At 39.9% G+C, this 19749-nt stretch overlaps 1 protein-coding gene across 3 annotated transcripts in view; it reads left to right on the forward strand.

The window, feature by feature from the left end:
* GALNT1 (polypeptide N-acetylgalactosaminyltransferase 1) overlaps nt 1–19749 on the forward strand; it is a 192932-nt gene that overhangs the window by 132107 nt on the left and 41076 nt on the right. For all 3 annotated transcript variants that reach the window (XM_074945204.1, XM_074945203.1, XM_074945205.1), the window contains 4 exons: nt 619–826; nt 5192–5362; nt 7875–7992; nt 10080–10260. In XM_074945204.1, coding sequence (XP_074801305.1) covers nt 619–826; nt 5192–5362; nt 7875–7992; nt 10080–10260 — 678 coding nt within the window. The remainder of the gene's footprint in view (nt 1–618; nt 827–5191; nt 5363–7874; nt 7993–10079; nt 10261–19749) is intronic.

The raw sequence follows: 19749 nt of genomic DNA on the forward strand, positions 1-19749 counted from the left end.
ATGCTGACAGCCAAATTATTTCACATAAAACGGTAGCCTCCCATTTAAAAAAAATAACTTTCAAAGTGTTATTCACAGGTAGGCACACAATCACATCAACAGTTGAGAGCACAAATCTGTGCAGGTTTGCAAATGAAACTATACAAATTCAAAGTACAAAGCTAAGTATTAATATGCTAGTGGGAGGCATATTTGAAAGAGCAGCCTTAGGTTGAAGACTTAACGAAAAATGTTAAATGTCCTTTTGTAGATATGCAGCAGACATTTTTAAAGTATTTTAACATCCAAGTCATGTGGCACGTTGTTAACATCTGAGACTTGTGGTGTTGCAGCTTATGGTCTGAGAGGTTGAGGACTCCCCTTTTACTGAACAGCTTGGTTTCTTTCCCACTGATTGATCACTCATGTAGATTTCAGTATGATTGATCTTTTCTTCTGTTTTTCTTTGTACTCTTAATGAGTTAGAAGTACTGCTGAAATGAGATTACTGTGTGTGCTTGTGAATCTGGACCACAGATTGTACAGTTACATTGTACAGCTACAGAGCTACTGGAGCTAGTTATATCATTACCATGTTATCTTAATTCATATTTCTTATTGATTGGTCACATTTTGCAGACTTCCTGAAGAGACCCCTGGAAAACTATGTGAAAAAGTTAAAAGTACCAGTTTATGTGATTCGAATGGAGCAACGTTCTGGATTGATCAGAGCCAGGTTGAAGGGGGCTGCTGCTTCCAAAGGCCAGGTCATCACCTTCTTAGATGCTCATTGTGAATGTACAGTAGGATGGCTTGAACCTCTATTGGCACGAATCAAAGTTGACAGGTAATTATCAATTTATTTGTTAATGTTCTACTTTTGTAAAGGTTAGTAAGGAATACTTTGACTGCAGATTTAACTTAGTTTATCAGCTTCAGCTGAACATATTGTTAACCTACTTTGAAGTAGTGGATTCATTTTGTAATTTCCCAGAATTTCACAAATGTGTGATTAAAACTAGTGTTCATATGAAATGCTAATACGGGGGAGCTTTTAAAAAGCAAAACTTGGTGTTAAATTTAACTTACTTTGAAATATTTTGTCTGTACATGTCCTGACTAAGCCTTGGTGTACAACTTATGTCAGTATGACTGCATCACTCGGGTTTGGAAAATGCACACACCTGAGCGACGCAATTATACTGACCGAACTCCTGATGTCAGTATAACTGCGTTGCTCAGTTATCTCTCCCATCAGCATAGGTAGTGTCTTCACTAAGCAATGCAATATGCACCACTGCAAGCCCTGAGTTAAATACTCACCCAGTCTAGTGAAAGAAACATATTAAAACTGAGAGTAACGTTTTGGAGCTCCTTCGCCTGCACCCACCTTCTCACCCACCTGGAAGAAAAGCCTATGGGGAAGTTCTAAAAGATCATTCTGGTCACAACCTAACAAAAAGATGAGTGAGGGAGAGTGGTGTAGATACCTATATGAGCAAGATGTTGGTAGTGGGCTTTCCCTAGCTGACATTCATTAACTACTAATTGCCAGTTTCTGCTTGATGGAGTCAAAATAAAAGAGCTGTTGAAGTGTTATATGTTAGGGTTGAGATCCACTGGCATAATTGCAGGGGGAAGCTTTTAATGTTCTTGTTTACACAGTAGAGTTTAGTCATTGCTGGAAACAATTTAGTTTGAGAACTAAAGTTGTAAGAACAATTCACTATTACACTGCTATATGTTATAACAGCTCTCCTATCAAAACTCAATATTTTAAATGGTAAATTAAAATGTTGAAGTTATACTTTATTGTTCTGGAGGTATAGTTTGGAAGTGAGAGGAGAGCCAGGTTTTTAATAAAAATGTTAACCTTCAAAGAATATACATATTAAAGGAATAGTAAGAAAAGATGAGCATTGTCTTGATTCAGATCTGGTAGTATTTCATAATATAGTTTGCTAATCTAGACTAGTTACCAAGCGTAGCATAATCTCTCAAATCATCTAGTGTCCTCTTGTTCGTTAATATCTTCTTTTAGAAAACACAAACACTTACACATAGCAAATATATTTATTAAGTAACTTTAGATTTCCCTGCTATATTTACTATAAAGAACCATCAGAGCCTTGAACTCGTGATAAACCAACTGGTTTCAAAAATTTAGTCAGTTCCACAGTTTTGGGGTTCTCATGGTTCCTTTGTATATATAAAGGCTATATTTAAAGTTATAAATCACCTGTGAATGAGTACTATACTGTAAAATAAGACAAGAACAAATGAATATAAACTCACCATGAACAAATCCAGGGTGGAAATTTAAAAAGTTTCTAAGAATCAGTGAGGTGAGGTTCTGGAACAGCCTCTCAATAAGAATTGTGGGGACAAACAATGTAATTAGTTTAAGAGCGCTGGGCAAACTTATGAGTGCAATTGTATGATGGGGTAGCTTGGAATGGTAGGGGACAGAGCTCAACAGCCCTGCGGCTCTCTTCCAGTTTGTCTTAAGTTTCTAAAGCTCATGCGTCAGGATTTCAGCTGGCCACTAACAGGTCAGGAAGGGATTTTTTTTTCCCTTTATAATGTGGTGTTGAAGGTTTTTTATCTCCGTCTGAAGTATCAGGATGGCTACTGCTGGAGATGGGACAGTAACCAGAGTTGGCTAGGCCTCTGAGTATGCAGCCCGCGGGGTTCTTCCCTACGACCCACCAAGCTCCCCGCAGCCCCCGCATCCCCTCCCCAGCATGCCGCGTCCCCAGCCTACCTCCAGGCCAGGGGTGAGCAAACTCCGGCCCCTTAGGGCTTTGGATTCGGCCCTCGGATTTGCCAACTCCATGGTGCTGAGGGCCCCGTGCCGGGAAGTGGCAGGCACCGCTTCCCTGTGACCCCGGGGGGCAGGGGGAGCAGAGAACTCAGTGAGCTGTTCTTGCCTATGGTTACCTCCCCTGAAGCTCCCATTGGCCGGGAACGGGGAACCGCGGCCAATGTGAGCTTCCGGGGAGGTACCCACAGGCAAGAACAGCTCATGGAGTTCTCTGCTCCCTCTCCCTCTGGGGTCGCAGGGACAGGGTGCTCACCACTTCCCGGAGCAGAGTGGCACGGGGCCTAACCTGGCCCCGGTGCACACCCCTGCCATCCCGGAGCCGCTCAAGGTAAGCGGCGCCAGGCCGGAATCCAAACCCCTCCTGCACCTCACACCCCAACTCCCTACCCTGAGCCCCCTGCCTGTACCCCAGCCCCCTGCCACACCCCGCACCCCTCCTGTACCCCAACTCCCTGCTCTGAGCACCCTGCCTGTACCCCAACCCCCTGCCATACCCCGCACTCGCTCCTGCACCCCAACCCCCTGCTGCAGCCCACGGGCAGGGGAGGGGGTGGAGTGGGGGGCAGGGGCAGCGGAGGGGTGGATGATGTGGCCCTCCTGGTGATTCGAGTTTGAGACCCCTGTTCTAGTCTGTTGTGTGTTATAATACTTTGATCTCATTTCCATTGTTGGGTGTAATGTGTGACTGATGTGTGTTGGTGGCCTGTGATATACAGGAGTTCAGACTAGATCAGTGGGGGCAACCTCCGGTGCACGGGCCGCACGTGGCCCATCAGGGTAATCCACTGGCAGGCCGCCAGACAGTTTGTTTACATTTGCCCAGCCACCTGCAGTTCCCAATGCCCGTGGTTCATCATTCCTGGCCAATGGGAGCTGCGGGAAGCAGCAGCCAGCATGTCCCTGTGACCCGCACTGCTTCCCTCAGCTCCCATTAGCCAGGAATGATGAATCACGGGCACTGGGAACTGCGGGTGGCTGGGCAAATGTAAACTGTCTGGTGGCCTGTTAGTGGATTACCTTGACGAGTCGCAGGTTGCCCACCATTGGACTAGATTATCTAGTGGTCCCTTCTGGCCTAAAACTCTATGACCTAGTCTTTGGGAAACTGTTTTCTAAAGTTACGATGATTATTTGAGCTACATTCATCTATATTGTAGTTGGAAATTGAGAAACTGGCTACTTTCTGCTGATACTTTTTTTTCTGGTACATGCTATTAAGGCACACGAAACATTCTGCTTGTGTGAAAGAATTTCAGTTTGGTCGGGGGAGCAAAGAAAAGATGCAGGACTTATGAGGATGCTTTATGAAACGTCGTTTGTATATGTTAGTTCCATGCAGTACCCCTGCAGTTGTGGGGGCAGTTTATTAAAATAACCAGCCTAAATAATTTATTTTGCCTGCTAATGATGCAGATTTCAGTTTTGTGTTTAAAATAAACCTGGCTGGAGTAAATTACTGAGAGATAAATTTAACATCTAAATTATCCATACAAAAATGTAGTGCATTAACAACAATTTGCAAGAAATGAAGTTTTGTTGGGAACTCTACTTAATAACGACTTCAAGGTAAAATACTGTAATTTCCTCTTAATGTTTTTTCTTGTGAGATTATCATTGGATAAATAGTGGTGCAGGATGCACCACTGAAAGGCACCTTCGAATCATATCTTGATGTGACTTTTTCCAAGAAAGGTAATGTGACCACAGAGAGTTGTCAGAATGCATTCCAAGAGTGTTAAGCTGATTACGATCTCAGAATTCACCTTCTAAAGAATAGGACAAAGGACGAGTGGTTTCTTCCTATTGAAGATCTCTACATGACATCAGTGTATTTGTTAACCAGAGTTGCTTCATTACATCCATTTGTCGATGTTATCTGAGTATTCCCCCAGAGCAAAGACCAAATTTTTACTTCAAAACATGTAAGATATCTTGAGCATACGTCTAGGGACCAAAAAGTTTTATAATCCTGGGTCACTGTGTGGCATTGGAAAGTCCTGATCACTTTACACCTTAGTTTTCTTATGTGCAAGATGAGGATAATTACTCCTTATTGATTACTCCAGGAGTGTTTTGAGGAATGATTAGTTAATGTTTCTTTAGTTCTTTGAAGACGTAAAGCACTGTTAATGTTAAGTACAGTAGTAGTAATAAAAATTAAGCCATTACCAAAACCAGGACAAATGTGCACTCTCCCTGGTAGGCAAATACCATTACAAATGGAATAGTAAAAACTCTTTTAATTTAGTAAAATGCCCATGCTTCCTGGCTAAAGGCTTCATGTTTACTGTAAGTTTGAAGGGATGCTTGTTCTCTACAGTAGGTAAGAGACAAAAGACACAGCTGTTGGTCACTTTTACTAATAGGTTTTGGCACTTCTCTCTTTAGGAGAACAGTAGTGTGTCCTATCATTGATGTAATCAGTGATGACACCTTTGAATATATGGCAGGCTCTGATATGACCTATGGTGGATTCAACTGGAAGTTGAATTTCCGCTGGTATCCTGTTCCTCAGAGAGAAATGGACCGAAGGAAAGGTGATCGGACCCTTCCTGTCAGGTAAGGGGAATTGATTTTATTAGTTTAATTATCAGATACCTAAAATAGTTCATTATTATTTTGTGGTCTCCTTTCCAGAGTAGTTTTTACATACGGTAGAACCTCAGAGTTACAGACACCTCGGGAATGGAGGTTGTTTGTAACTCTGAAATGTTCCAGAGTAGCAGCTGTGTTAGTCTGTATCCGCAAAAAGAAAAGGAGGACTTGTGGCACCTTAGAGACTAACAAATTTTATTTGAGCATAAGCTTTCGTGAGCTTATGCTCAATAAATTTGTTAGTCTCTAAGGTGCCACAAGTCGTCCTTCTCTTTTTTCTGAAATGTTCGTAATTCTGAACAAAACGCAGCTCCAGCAGTTCACGCTCTGGGTCAGATTCCAGAGGCAGCTAGGCAGCTTCCTTGTAGGACAGCTTCTTTCCTTGGCCTGCGCTAGCTTGTGTTTCCCTCCTGGTTGGGGTGGGGATGGGGTGAAAATAGCACCCACAGCCTATAGGAAAGCAGCATAGACCCCAGTGCTGCATCTGCTCTGGCTACCTTGGGCTGGCAGCAGCGGCTAATAGCTTTGCCCGTGAATCTCAGCATCTTCACTTTCTAGCTGTAAGTCGGGGTGGGGGTGGTGACAAGCAGCCCAGATGTGCCCACCTTTAAGAACCAATACACAATATAGTATTTGCTGCTGCTTTTTTTTTGGGTGGGAGGGTGGGATCTCTTCTGCTGTCTGATTGGTTACTTCCGGTTTCATATGGTGTCTGGTTGCCACTCTATAACTCTGGTGTTCGTATCTTTGAGGTTCTACTGTCCAATAATTAGCGAGGTATGATTTATCAGCAGTTTGGCATGTTTAGAGTAATAGTATAGTATGAAGGCTGTATTGTGATGAGGAGATCTTGCTAAATGTGTTTTTTAGATTAAACTAATAATGAAGGAAAAAACAGATTTCTTATAACTTTATTTTAAAACATACCTAATGATTTATCAATTTAATGGAGAGTTTAAATGAACAAATGAGATCCCCACATACTTCATAAATAACGTACAGTTTTTTATTGATGTTTGCCTTTTTCTTTTCTTTTCTTTCTATCTTTTATTCTAGGAGAGGAAACATTTATGATTCAGTGATGTGACAGTTATACATTGATTTTATTTGTAATGAGATGTCTTTTTATTTAGATCAGGGAGGGTGATTGATTTTATTGGTTTAAATTAAACATGAATACACTCAAGTTGTCTGTAGATCTCACCGTCTTGCCTGTATAGTACTTACTCTTGTAGTATCTACTTGTATTTTTACAGTCAGTGGCTCCATTTTGAATTAAAACATGTCAGATATTACTAACAATAGATATGTGGAGGTAGCTGTTATCTTCTGTTCCATTACGAAGATTCAGAAACTTAAAAGCTCCTTTCCAGGGCTTGATATTATTTTAGGAATCTATATAAGTGTTGTGCGTGATGTATCTAGCTGTTTTGCATGCAATTGCTTGCAAAGTTTATTGCACCTACACTTAACTGCAGGTGCACAGTTGCCGTTTGTAAAAACTTAGTTCAAACCATTTCTGAATACATGAAATTGCTGATAGAAGTCATATGAAAGCATGCTGTCAATTTAATATAGTCAAAGTACCCTACATACATATGAGATAAGAACACTGATTTTGTCATTAAAAAGCAAGTAAATAATTGAAGTTTAGGAGATTTTGCAAATTGGTTAGGAAATAACTAGCACATTTTTGAGAAACTTTTTAGTATCTGAAAAAGGCGTTGTAATGGAGCTCTATATGTATCCCTGATTACAGTGTGTGTTTCTGTGAACACTGTAATATATTGAAAGTAATCATGGCCAACAGTACTTGGACTGTGATGCTTTCTTCTTGAGGAATGGTCTAAAGAAAACATGTTTTTTCTTCAGGAAATTAATGCCTTTTGTAAGGTACCAGCCTTGGAGAGGGAAGATTTCTATCTATCCTATGGGCATTAGCAGCTTATCATCTACTTCCTGTGTCCTGACCTATAGAGAGTAGTTTTAGGGAGGAAAGACTGACGTAAGCACTGGACCTTTTAAGTTGTCCCTCTGCTGAAACTCATCAACATAGCGCTAATTCAGATGTCAGGTGGACATTTATTGACTAGGAACTAGATTAAAAATGCTAACTGAGTTTCACAGGCCACTACACCATTAGTTGGCAACAACTTTCAGTCATTGCAAACTGAGAGCTGCTTGAACAGTTGATGTGGAAGTGAAAGGCTTTGTATCACACCATTAATCATGTAGGCCATCTAGTCCTCCAGGAAATGGTTTAGTTACAGTGCAATAAGATACAGGTATGAAATAAAAGTAAGGAAAACAAAAGATTTGAAGGAAAGAGGCAAAGAACAAAAAGTAAACTAAGTAAAAAACCCAAAGATGCTTAAATGGTATGGAAAAGATGTGGTTTATACCTTTCTCTACATGTGTATTCAAAATGTCCAGTATTCTGCCTTTAAAATGCCTTTACATATTTGTCTTCTTTCAGGACACCCACAATGGCAGGAGGCCTTTTTTCAATAGACAGGGATTACTTTCAGGAAATTGGAACATATGATGCTGGAATGGATATATGGGGAGGAGAAAACCTAGAAATTTCTTTCAGGGTAAGCAGCAATTCCATTTGGTTCAGTGCTTTACTTCTTAATTTAGGACAGTTTAAGTTGTAAAAATGGTAACCTGTTGCAGTCCTTTTACCTTTTATTATCCAAGCACAGATAGCAACTTAATTTTTGTGTAATTTCTCGTGCGAACTATTGAAAGTGCTATATTGTCAGTAAAGGAAAATGTCAAGTTTGCAGTCTACAGAGCCGTGAGACAAAAATGTTTGGACATAGAATTTTCATTTAAAGAAAAATAAGCATTTCAAAAATCAACTAACATTTGCCTGTTTAGAAGCTCTGTTAGAGTAGCATCTTGGAGAGACATAAGCTAAGCTGACATCAGTGATGTGTGGCTTAACCTTCCAATAAAAGCTCGTATTTCCGTTATGAACCCTCTTTCAGTCATTTACAACTTAGTGGTTGCATCCTTTTATGGATGTGGGATCTACCTAGTATTGTCCATATTTCTGAAATACGTTCCATGTTGGGTGACTACCAAATGATAATGTTCATCATTCCCTTCTTTGCTTTCAGCCAGAGTGTATGGGCGTTACTGCTACTATAGCTAAGTTAAACACATCAACAAGAATTTTAAGCTGCTATCTTTTGGGGCTCAGAGTAAAATTGAAAAGGTCTTCCAGACTAAGTTCAGATAATCTTATCGAGAACAAAAACTTCTGGATCTTGTTACATTTTACAAAGAAATCTAGTAATAAAAACAGGGTGGATTGATTGATTTTTAAATCAGCAAGCAAGAAACTTGATTTAAAAAAATCAATTTTAAACTTGTTTTGCATTTGTACATTTTTTTCTTTACAAAAGGTTAATTCTCATTGGTTGGCAACCATTAAAACATGTTAATTTGCAGCCAAATGTAACTTTTACTCTAAATTTGGTACTTCTCTTTTCGAAGTAGGATGATGTACTGTATCTCTTCACATTTATTTAATTATATCTTAATATATTATTTATTCAAATTCTTAATTTTTACTTTTTTGTTACCTTAGAAAAGGCTGAATGACATTTCTTATTTACTAGCTTAATTTTTTACTTGTGATTTGTGTCAAGCTGCATTAGGACAGAGTTCGGAATTCAATTAAAAATATACAAAACCCAGCATTTTAAAATTATTAGTTAAATAAAACTACCTTGATTGCGATGGATGCATAAGAAAAAGTTTCTCAAAACATGCTTTGCATTTAAAACGGATTTATAAAACAGGAAGTATTATCAGTAGTTAGGAAAATGAACTGATTTGTTTCTGGTCGTCATGTATTTCAGGATTTTAGAACTAGTGGATTTCATCCTCTCAACACTTTCCCTCCCTCCCTCCCCCCCAATAGATTTGAAGTGGAAAACAAGCTTTCCTGCTTTTTCAACTCCCAGTCTGTTTCTCAACTTTGTATGAACTAATCATTGAACTGAACTAGTTGAATAAATTTAAAATGAAGAAAATGTTGTCTCTGCATCTGGAGAAGGTTATTGCTGTCAAAAGCTGGTTTAGCACTTCAGTAAAATCTAGTTCCAGGTGTTAAGCCAGTTCATTTCACCAGTTCAGTGTGGCTTGACTTTCTTTAAATCTTCAGCAGGAAATGTGTACTGCTTGAATATTTTATTTAATTTAAATTATTTTAATAGATATTAGTGAGTTTAGGTCTTAGCACAGGTTGTCATAATTTCACATTTAATTAGGTTTATTTTAAAAAAAAAGTACTTCAGTGAAACAAAAATCCAGTTTACATTTTTAAAAAATCTGATTTTTTTTATCCACCATGAATAGGAACTTTTTAGACAAAGTAACACCTTTGCTGCTTCCATTTTTCTCTTTTTTGCTTCATTCTCTGAGCCCTACCATTCATCTCTAGCAGTCCATGACTGGCATCTCAGTGCTGTTGTGCCTGATGTCACTCAGTCTGCCCCCAGCAGCCTCTTAAATTCTCTTCTAGTGAGCAGGACACGAACATTTTCACTTGACTTTTGGGCAACAGAATTTTTTCCAGCTCGAAAAGACATTAGGTACAAAAACTCTTTAAAAATCACCTTAATTGTGGCCACTTTGAATTATGCAATGACTGTTCTATCATTTTCAGATTTGGCAGTGCGGGGGCACTTTGGAAATTGTAACCTGTTCACATGTTGGACATGTGTTCCGAAAAGCCACTCCTTATACTTTTCCAGGAGGCACAGGACAGATTATCAACAAAAATAACAGACGGCTTGCAGAAGTCTGGATGGATGAGTTCAAGAATTTCTTTTACATCATTTCCCCAGGTGAGCAGTCTTTAGTGTGAAATAATTCCATTCAAGGTAGAAGATATGAGTGTATTTAAAAGGAAAAATAAGTACTTCTAAATAAAAAGGCTGGTAATTCTGGAGGAATGGCCTTCCAGTAAAATAAAGATCACTTAAAACAATTTCTGTTAAAGGAATGGTCTTATTTAAAAAAAAAACAAACATTTTCTGTTATCCAATCGAACAGATGCAGGTGTGCCCTGAAGTCCTTTTTACATGCATATGTGAAAGTTAAGAATGAGCTTCAAGTGCACAAAAATAGAAGTGCAATGGAAAGTTCACTTGTGGAAGCAGAGTGCTGGAAGTGTAGCTGGAAGTCCAAATACATCTTCTTATATCGTGAAGTACGGCCCATGGCTGCTCTCTCCGTATAACTTCAGGTTGAATAGGGTAGATATGATCAGCTGAAATTCATTACTGATTAATCAAATAAGCAATTTCCTTTCATCTATCAAGAAAGGTAAAAAGCAGTCAATTTTATATTTTAGGTAAATGTATGGGAATATATATTTGTGGAAACTAGGCATCTCCTTTGACTCCTTCAAATTACTGTTGTGGCCTTCAGAATTATAAATGTTTTACATTCCTGTCTTAAAGGATCCAGAGTAACAGCTGTGTTAGTCTGTATTCGCAAAAAGAAAAGGAGTACTTGTGGCACCTTAGAGACTAACCAATTTATTTGAGCATAAGCTTTCGTGAGCTACAGCTCACTTCATCGGATGCATACTGTGGAAAGTGTAGAAGATCTTTTTAAGTGTAGAAGATCTTTGTAGTAGTGTAGAAGCGTGCTTTGTGTGTATAAAAAGATCTTCTACACTTTCCACAGTATGCATCCGATGAAGTGAGCTGTAGCTCACGAAAGCTTATGCTCAAATAAATTGGTTAGTCTCTAAGGTGCCACAAGTACTCCTTTTCTTTTTGTCTTAAAGGAATAACTGTTAATTCCAAAGAAAACATTCATTTTAAGTCTTTCAGATGAATACTTTTAAAATAAATTAACCTTACAAAGTTACAGTATTTGTGAATTGACATTATGTATACTATGGATTTCTGGTGCTTTATTTGTAAAAGTAGTTTCCATTTTCTTCTTCTTGGGAGAAACTTGATCAGTTGGCCTGTAATCAAAAACTTCTTTCTAATAAAGTAGACTGGTATGCTTTTAGTCAATGACCTTCTTTTGTTAAATGAAGTTAATGCTGAGTTACCAGCCTACTTTTAATTTATCTTTATATTTTAACTTTTTCTCGTGTTTCTTAATGTATTCCTTCCTCCCTCTTACCTTAATTCCCCTCAACTTTTCTGCTTTCTTTCTCTGTATGTAGCAGCTCTTCCGCTGATGCTTAAGATCTGGCCCACAAGAAATCAGCAACAAGGTTGAGGGTGAGGATTCCTGGGGAGAAGCAGACTTGGCTCCCAGAAGAGCACGAGTCGGCCATGAAATCTGCTTTAATTAGTTCCCCGTTATCTGTTCCTCTGAACCCCACTATCCAGTTCCTGTTTTTCTGTGATTTTCTATCTAGGGGCTAGTAGGAGGACAATAGAATTGAGCATTCAAGCTGTTCTGGTAGTCCTACAGTTAACTCTCAATTTGCAGTTTACCCACCTGGGAATACGTAGTTCATCTGTAATGGTAATGGGCAATTATTAGTTTTCACAGTATTTAAATTGGGGACTTGATTTGAAGGCCCAACAGAGTCTGGAGAACTAATAACAAATGTGAGCATGATGAGTACAGAAAGCGAAGCGAGTAGGAGCCTTTTCTAAGGTAAAGAGAATAGGAATGCCAGCCAGCCAGGAATGCTACCTATTGGAGGCTATGATAAGAGATTAGGATTAGGGAGATAGTAGTATTGTGGAGGTCACAAGGAATGAGGGAAGGATTAGTTGTTGGGATGAAGGGGTTTTGGAAAGCTTCAGGTATCCAAAATTTGCTTCCTTGTTTTAATCAATCTTCTCCAGCTTTCAGTCACAAAGGTCCACTTATTCATAAAATAACACAGAATAGGACATATTCAATTTACCAGTATGTACACTGTGGTTTCTGACCTCTGAGTGCTTACAAGGATGCCAGTCTCTCAGGTGAGAATCTCATCTGGACCAACACGTTACCCATGGAAAAGAGAGGCTATGTCAGAAGTTACTAAATGCATTAATCAGCTGGTTTAAAAGATTAGTACTATGCATTACCTTCCATTACCAGTAACTTACATAAGCCAGCAGGGTAGAAAAAATAACTCACTAAATGCAGAAGCTCTGCAGATTTTATTCTGGAGGAAATGTGCCTAAACTCAAGGGATGTTTATCAAAAGGGCCCATAAATCAGAGAGCTGACTAGCTGAGCCACCAAACTGCAAACTAAGAATGGACTTTGAACAGAAAAGTTTTTCAAATCATCTTAATTTCATCAGACACTTCTGCCTGGATCTGTTCATATCCAGCAAGGACAGGAAAGCCAGAAAATTCTTCGCAAGGGAGATCAACCCAAAGCTCCTGAAAATAGCATTGCCCTACTACATTGCTCACCCAGCAAACTACCGCACACTTTTTTCTTCCAGTTCTGGGAAAAGTAATGGAGAATAGTGAAAGCTAAGAAGGAACAATAATTCTAATAGCTCCAAACATGCTAGAAGGATTTTGCTAGTCACTGCTGAAGTCCTGATAGAACTAGTACAAAGGCTTTCATTCATATTTACAGACCAGATTTACTTTCTCAGGGGTTTCTCAGTCACACAAATCCAAGCCACCTTAGTTTCAAAGTGAAAATGCTAGCCAAAATTTGGCTACTTAGCTGTGGTAATGAGTGTTGTTAGAATCAGTTGGCCCATCCACCGGCCTGCTCAAAATCTCAATGAGGTCCTTCTGTTGGTACAAATATGAAAAGATCAATCCCAGAAAACACAGGTTCCACTATCCTGGACTTTTTTATATGAATAATTTGACATGGCTTTTGAACTCTGTGCCATTTCTTCACTCTATCACTGTACATTCTTCTAAATCTGATATTTTTTTGGTATGCAGTTTCTTCAGAGCAACTTATTTGGTCAAATTAACCACCAAAAGCATTTTTCAATCATGGCACTTACGCTGAGCTTTTCTATTCTTGACTTCTCATCCATTTTGAAGCAACAATCACCTTGTCTTTATACCTATTATCAATAAAAACCTGTTTTCTTGTGCCATTACCATAGTGAAGAGTATCTGAGAGACACTCTTTGCAGACACAAGTCTTATACTGCATATTTCATGATGACAGAGTAATCTGCACATGTGAATCTTTTATAACTCGGGCAAACATACTCTTCCATATCTTACAGGGGGCTGTCTTCTCCTTCTACCCAAATGTAAGGAACCAAAAGAAAATATTACAGCACAATCTGCAGAGCAATGAAGATAAATCTTTAAATTCACTGATTCCATTAAAAAAAAAATCATGCCTTTCCACCAAAGATGCCTTTGAAACAGGATGTTCATGGCATCAATAGCTAGATGGATCAAATGTTAACAGTGCATATATCACATCAGGTGTACAAGTCTGAGAGGGAATCAAAGCCTCTAACGGCAACTTCTTGGGCTGAAAGATCATCATGTATCTCAAAAGAAATCAGTAGGCCAGCAGTATGGTCCTTTCAGCACTTTCATCGAGTATTACAAAGCTTGGTCTGTTCTTCTCCGTAGATGCTTCATTTAGCAGAAGATATTTCATTTGGTGGTTCCTGAATAATCATTGTTTCAGATGGAGAAGAGGGAAATCCTTTATCTGACTTCTGATTCCTGTCTTTACTGTCCCTCCACACTATTCTTCTTACGTCTTGCTTTTTCTCATTAGTGATGGACTAGTGAGAGGTCAGGACTCAGAACAGAAAATCTGTTACCTGACCCAATGCACTCAGGGTAAGAGGAAATTATTCATTAATTTCTGGGTATTTCTACAGCTTAGAAAATACTCATCTAGCCTTCCCCCAGAGGCCTGGTCACAAATCTGGACTGCCTGATGATGGTACAGCATATTAGTAGAATGGGGGAGAAGTTAGACCCAGAGAGGAAATCAAGTGACACATTTTCCATGGCCTCTGTTCATTTAGTTTTAGGAAAGCATTGCCTATTTTAAATAAGGATCAGTATAAAAAATATTAGACACTATAGTTACATGTGATTTCTGAAGCTTTTTGTATGCTCTTCTTCTACAATCAGTGGTCTGTTTCCCAGTGCAATTTGGCATCCAGGAAAAGACAAGTAAAGTCACTGATGTTTTTTAGTTTCTCATCTATTGCCTGTTTAATGCAGTCTCCAGTTTGCAGAATACAGTGTTTCTGTTGAGTGTAGCAACCTGAAGAAGAGCTCTGTGTAAGCTTGAAGGCTTCTGTTTCACAAAGAGAAGCTATTCAAAAAAAGAAAAGAAAAAAAAAAACAGTAACTCCTCACTTAATGTTGTAGTTATGTTTCTGAAAAATGCAACTTTAAGTGAAACGATGTTAAGCGAATCCAGTTTCCCCATAAGAATTAAGGTAAATGGGGGGGGGGTTAGGTCCCAGGGAATTTTTTTTTTGCCAGACAAAAGACATATATACACACACACACACTATAAGTTTTAAACAAACCATTTAATACTGTACACAGCAATGATGATTGTGAAGCTTGGTTGAGGTGGTGGAGTCAGAGGGTGGATGTTTCCCAGGGAATGCCTTACTGCTAAATGATGAACTAGCAATTGGTTGAGCCCTGAAGGGTTAACTTGTTAATGTAGCCTCACGCTATAAGGCAGCTCGAATGGAGGGCAGGGAGACAGCATGACAGACAGAGACACACACCGTGTGTGAGGGAGAGAGAGAGCGAGAGATGCGCATTTCCACTTTAAGTACCTGACCCACTCTTAAGTACACTGCCTTGTTAAGTTAATCAGCAAGCTGAGACCACAGCAGCCGCTGCCAGGAACCTCCCTCCGTCCTGAGCCCTGTGGTGTGTCCCCCTGCTCTGTGAAGATGGGATAAGTGGGGTGCAGGAGCAGGGGGGAGGGGGACACCCTGACGTTAGCCCCCCTTTCTTCCCCCCCAGCAAGCAGGAGGCTCTGGAGAGCAGTTCCAAGGCAGAGGGCAGGAGCAGCACATGGCAGTGTGGGGAGGGACAACTGAACTGCTGGCAATTGATAGCCTGCTGGGTGGCTGCTGCACAGGGAACTTAGGGGAGCGGGAAGCTGATAGGGGGGCTGCCAGTCCACCCTGGTTCCAAGCCCCCACCAGCTAGCTGCAACAGGATGCTTTTCCTGAAAGCAGTGGACAAAGCAGGCGGCTGCCAAAGACATTATAAGGGAGCATTGCACAACTTTAAAGGAGCATGTTCGCTAATTGATCAGTAAGGTAACAATGTTAACAGGGACGACTTTAAGTGAGGAGTTACTGTATATGTGATAGTTATGGTGCAAATTCAACTGAAATGTTTTTCATGTTAATTACACACTTTCTTAAGGTTCAAATTCACAGAGCAGTGAGCAAGGACTTAAACATGATAGACCAAAATTCTCATGGTGTCATCTTTTCTAGAGATGTGTGGGGAGGAAGGAGTCCTGGAAGTTTACAGTGTTGTTTATTGCAGCTAACTGCTTATACTACATTCTGTGCTCTTGTTTTTCAAACAACTAATTTTAGACAAGTTTTTTTAGGAAAGAGAAATCTTCTTTGTAAATAGAAATTATATTAGAGATTTAACCTAAAAAACCCCATAGTTTTGTGTGTCAGGCCCTTTTTTCAGAAGCGATATTATTAGAATTTGAAATTGGTGTTTTGTTGACGAATTACTAATTAAATGTACATTAAATTTTAAATTAGAAATTGCTGAAAGATAGCATAATACAAACCTAAACAGAGCTGAAGTTTAAGTTAGACTTTTAAGACTAATACTTGTAAATCAACCTGGTCATTAGTTCCCCCAGTATTTTTCCCCATAGAGCAAATTAAGCAAAAAAGGCTTACCTTAGTGTTTTCTACACTAGATTGTTTGTTCTAATCAAACACTGTTTCCCTATTAGGTGAAACCAATAGTGAATTAATAATGGCTTGTTTACTGCCCTGTATTGTCATTATTGAAGTGTTGCCAATTTCGGTGGGGCGGGGGGTGGCCAAAACAAAAAAAGCTAGAGATAAATAGCAAATAAATTTCAGCAAAATTATGTTTGGTGATTCCTTGGACATTTTAATGTAAAATAGTCTGAGTTTTTAAGCATGCCAAACCTCTGCTTGCTCTTCACCAACTGAGAATTAAAAAACAGGCTCTGTTTAAAACAATCTGGGTCACAACATAAATGTAAGGCTCCTGCTTCATATGACATGATTCATAGATGGATTGAAAGGCATATGCAAAAGATTACAAAAGACAATCTTCTGTCTTCTTTATGGAGAATCATTTGCTTTGGAAATAGGCGTTTTCCTAGCTTGAGGTATTGTGCAAATTTCCTCCGTAAGAAGAAAGAAACAAAATGGAAACAGCATTTAAAATGGGACAAAGGAGCATGGTGAAATATTGTGATATAGGTGCAGCAGTTTGTACCTGTAAATGTTGTCTAACACAATTAAAATCTATGTTCGGTGATTCAACCTATTTTAGTTTGTTTTTCTATCACTATTCTGAGTAATGGTTAATTTCAAGTATGCAAATATATTGATAAATTGAAATGGGTTTAAAAGGTCGTGGCTTATCATTGTCCTCAAACACCCAGAATGCATTTCCCCATTGAATACCATCAACAAATAACATGTCCCTGGTGTCACTAACAAAAATCTCTCTCAAACTCACATGTACACAGTCTTGAGGGAAAACATTGTACATACTGTACCATTTACCTTTTAGTTTACCTGGGTGTCTAATGGTTGCTCAGTGACTTTCTCTCCTTCAGTCACATACAGACTATAGGCACTTTGGTTTGTTCGCATTATGAGAATTTGAATATTAACCTGTAATTATGTACAATGTGTTATGGATTATTTTGATGTATTGAGGATTTTTGCAGCTTTCCTATATTTTTTTTATTATCTTTTGTTCCCCTACAGTTTTTAACATCATTGCCCTTATTTTTGTCTGTGTTTGGGTTTTTGTCTTTCAGCTTAAAAAAAAAAAGTTAAATCAGGAGTTTACAATGCACAGCCTTTAGTTGAGTATGGTTGAGCCCACAGCTTGTTGGCACTTCCTTTGTGAACACTGGCATTCTGTTCTGTATCGGTTTTTTTTATATACCACACTTCTCACTGAAGTATCTGAGCACATTGTAATAGTACATTAAGCAATGTGATTACATATTAGCCACATGTTGTGTTCTCATCCTAACCCCAGAGGGAGAAGCATGTGGAGTAGTGGAGTGTCTTGGTGTGGTAGGTGTGTTTTGGTTAAATATATCTGTTGCAATGTGTTTATATTAGGGAAGGCAAGGTCAAAGAAATGTGCCTTGCACTTTGAGCAGAAAGTGATGAAGTTTGTGATAGTTCTTCGTTCCTGAGGGAGTTCATTTCACAGTCTCAGACTGCCTGAAAATGGTTGTGTCCTGAACAGATGATCTTTACTCTTACTGTTGAATTTCACTGTGCCAGAGGAGCTCTGTCTTGGAGCTTTAAAATGGCTTTTAGGTACTGAGCCCAGCTCATAGAATGCTTTGAGACCTTAAACTTGATTCAAAATTCTATGGGAAGCCACTGTAGAGAGTGAAGGATAGATACTATGTGGTCATAGTAACCTGTGTGTGCTGCATCTCCCCAGCAAAAGTTTTGAACTAGTTGCTGTTTCCCAGTTGCTGAAGCATAACTCATGGCTGTAGTGGTGTGAGCGCTCCGTTTCAATTAAATGAATCCAACAGTACTCCTAGACTACAGACTGAATTGACCAGTTGTGGATGTGAACATGCATTTCAAGGAGACTACACCATGGCTGCAAGCTCCTCAAAATATTTTCCTCTATCCCACCAATATCACCTCTGTTTTGCTCAGACAGGTGTCCTTCATCCATGAGCTGATTTCATCCAAACTCTGGGTCGTGTTGGTGGTAGTGGTGCAGTCATTACATGGTGATGGATAGGTAGAGCTGTGGGCCATCTACATATTGCTGGCATTTGAGTCCATGTTGTCTAACCAGCTCACCTAGTGGTTGCATGTAGTTGGAAAAATACTGGAGTGGGAAAATTGATCCTTCTGGAACCCTGCAAGTGAGGGGACTAATGGTGGAGGTTGCAATTTCCCATCGCTGCGCTTAAGGTTTATCCCTCCTAGAAGGACTCATACCATTTTAGCTCATTGCCCTGGACTCCTGTCACCTCTCTTAGGTGAGACAGCGATGTGTCATGGTCATTAATATCAAATGCTGCACAGAGGTCTAGGAAGATGAGAATGGATATTTGTCCTCTATCCATTGACAGGAGGCGATCATCCAATTCCACTAAAGCAATTTCAGTTCTTCAGTTGATTCAGTTAATTAGTGGTATTCATTAGTATTAGTGTAGGTTTTCTTTATTTTCTTGGACCATCAGTTCCCTCTTATTTGCAGCGTAGCAGAATATGCATCGATCTCTGGGTTTTAAGCCTTGTGCCAACTGAAAGAGATCTACCCCAGCGAGTGACCTTCATTCCACCTGCCTGAAGTGCCTCAGGAGTCACATTCCAGACCACTGCCAGACTTGCAAGGAGTTCAAACCATGGACAGAGAGGACAGAAAGATGAGACTGCATCACACGCCCATGAGGGCCACCATGACCACCCCATAACCTTCCCTATTAGGGTGGGCACTGGATACTTTGTCATTAGTGAAGACCGCCCTTCTGAAAGTCAGCACCAATCTCCTTCTCCAGTGCTGAGAAAGAAGCACAAAAAAGTCAGATCATTATTCATTGAAGGAGCCAAAACCAAACTCTGCTCGAAAATCAGGGTCCACCAGTACCATCCCCCAGTAAACAATCAGGAGGACAAGGTAAAGCATCCTCTGGGACAAGACACTCCCTGGTACCAACCTGTTCTTATCAGAGGTTGTCAGCTCTGACAGCTGGGTCGTTGAGATGCCCAATATGGCGCCAACTATTTTGGCGCAACAACAGCACCAGAAATATCTCTGTGCTGGACTCTCCAATGGCCCATGAGACAAGCCAGCTGGCTTCCGGTGGATCCTCAAGCGCCGGCTACTTATTTACATCAGAGTCATGATCAGCCCTTGGTACCATGGGGCACTGGATCTTCAGAGAATCCAGTGCTTTCTTGACTGATCCAGTCCAGGGTTGAACCCATCATGCTGTCCCTGCTGCTTATGTCTCCAGAACAACACCCCTGGACCTTGGCACAACACCACGATGATCAGGCTATTCTGGGTCTGAGGTAGAGTATTATGCCTCTTGCTCGTGGGGTAGACGATGACAATGTCCTTTTGCCTTTATCATGGGAATTCCATTATCAGTACCCACCAGAGTTCTAGAGACAGGGACCATTGGAGTAGTTGTGGCTGGGG

This window comes from Natator depressus, chromosome 2 (assembly GCF_965152275.1).
Source record: "Natator depressus isolate rNatDep1 chromosome 2, rNatDep2.hap1, whole genome shotgun sequence".
Classification (NCBI taxonomy): Eukaryota; Metazoa; Chordata; order Testudines; family Cheloniidae; genus Natator; species Natator depressus.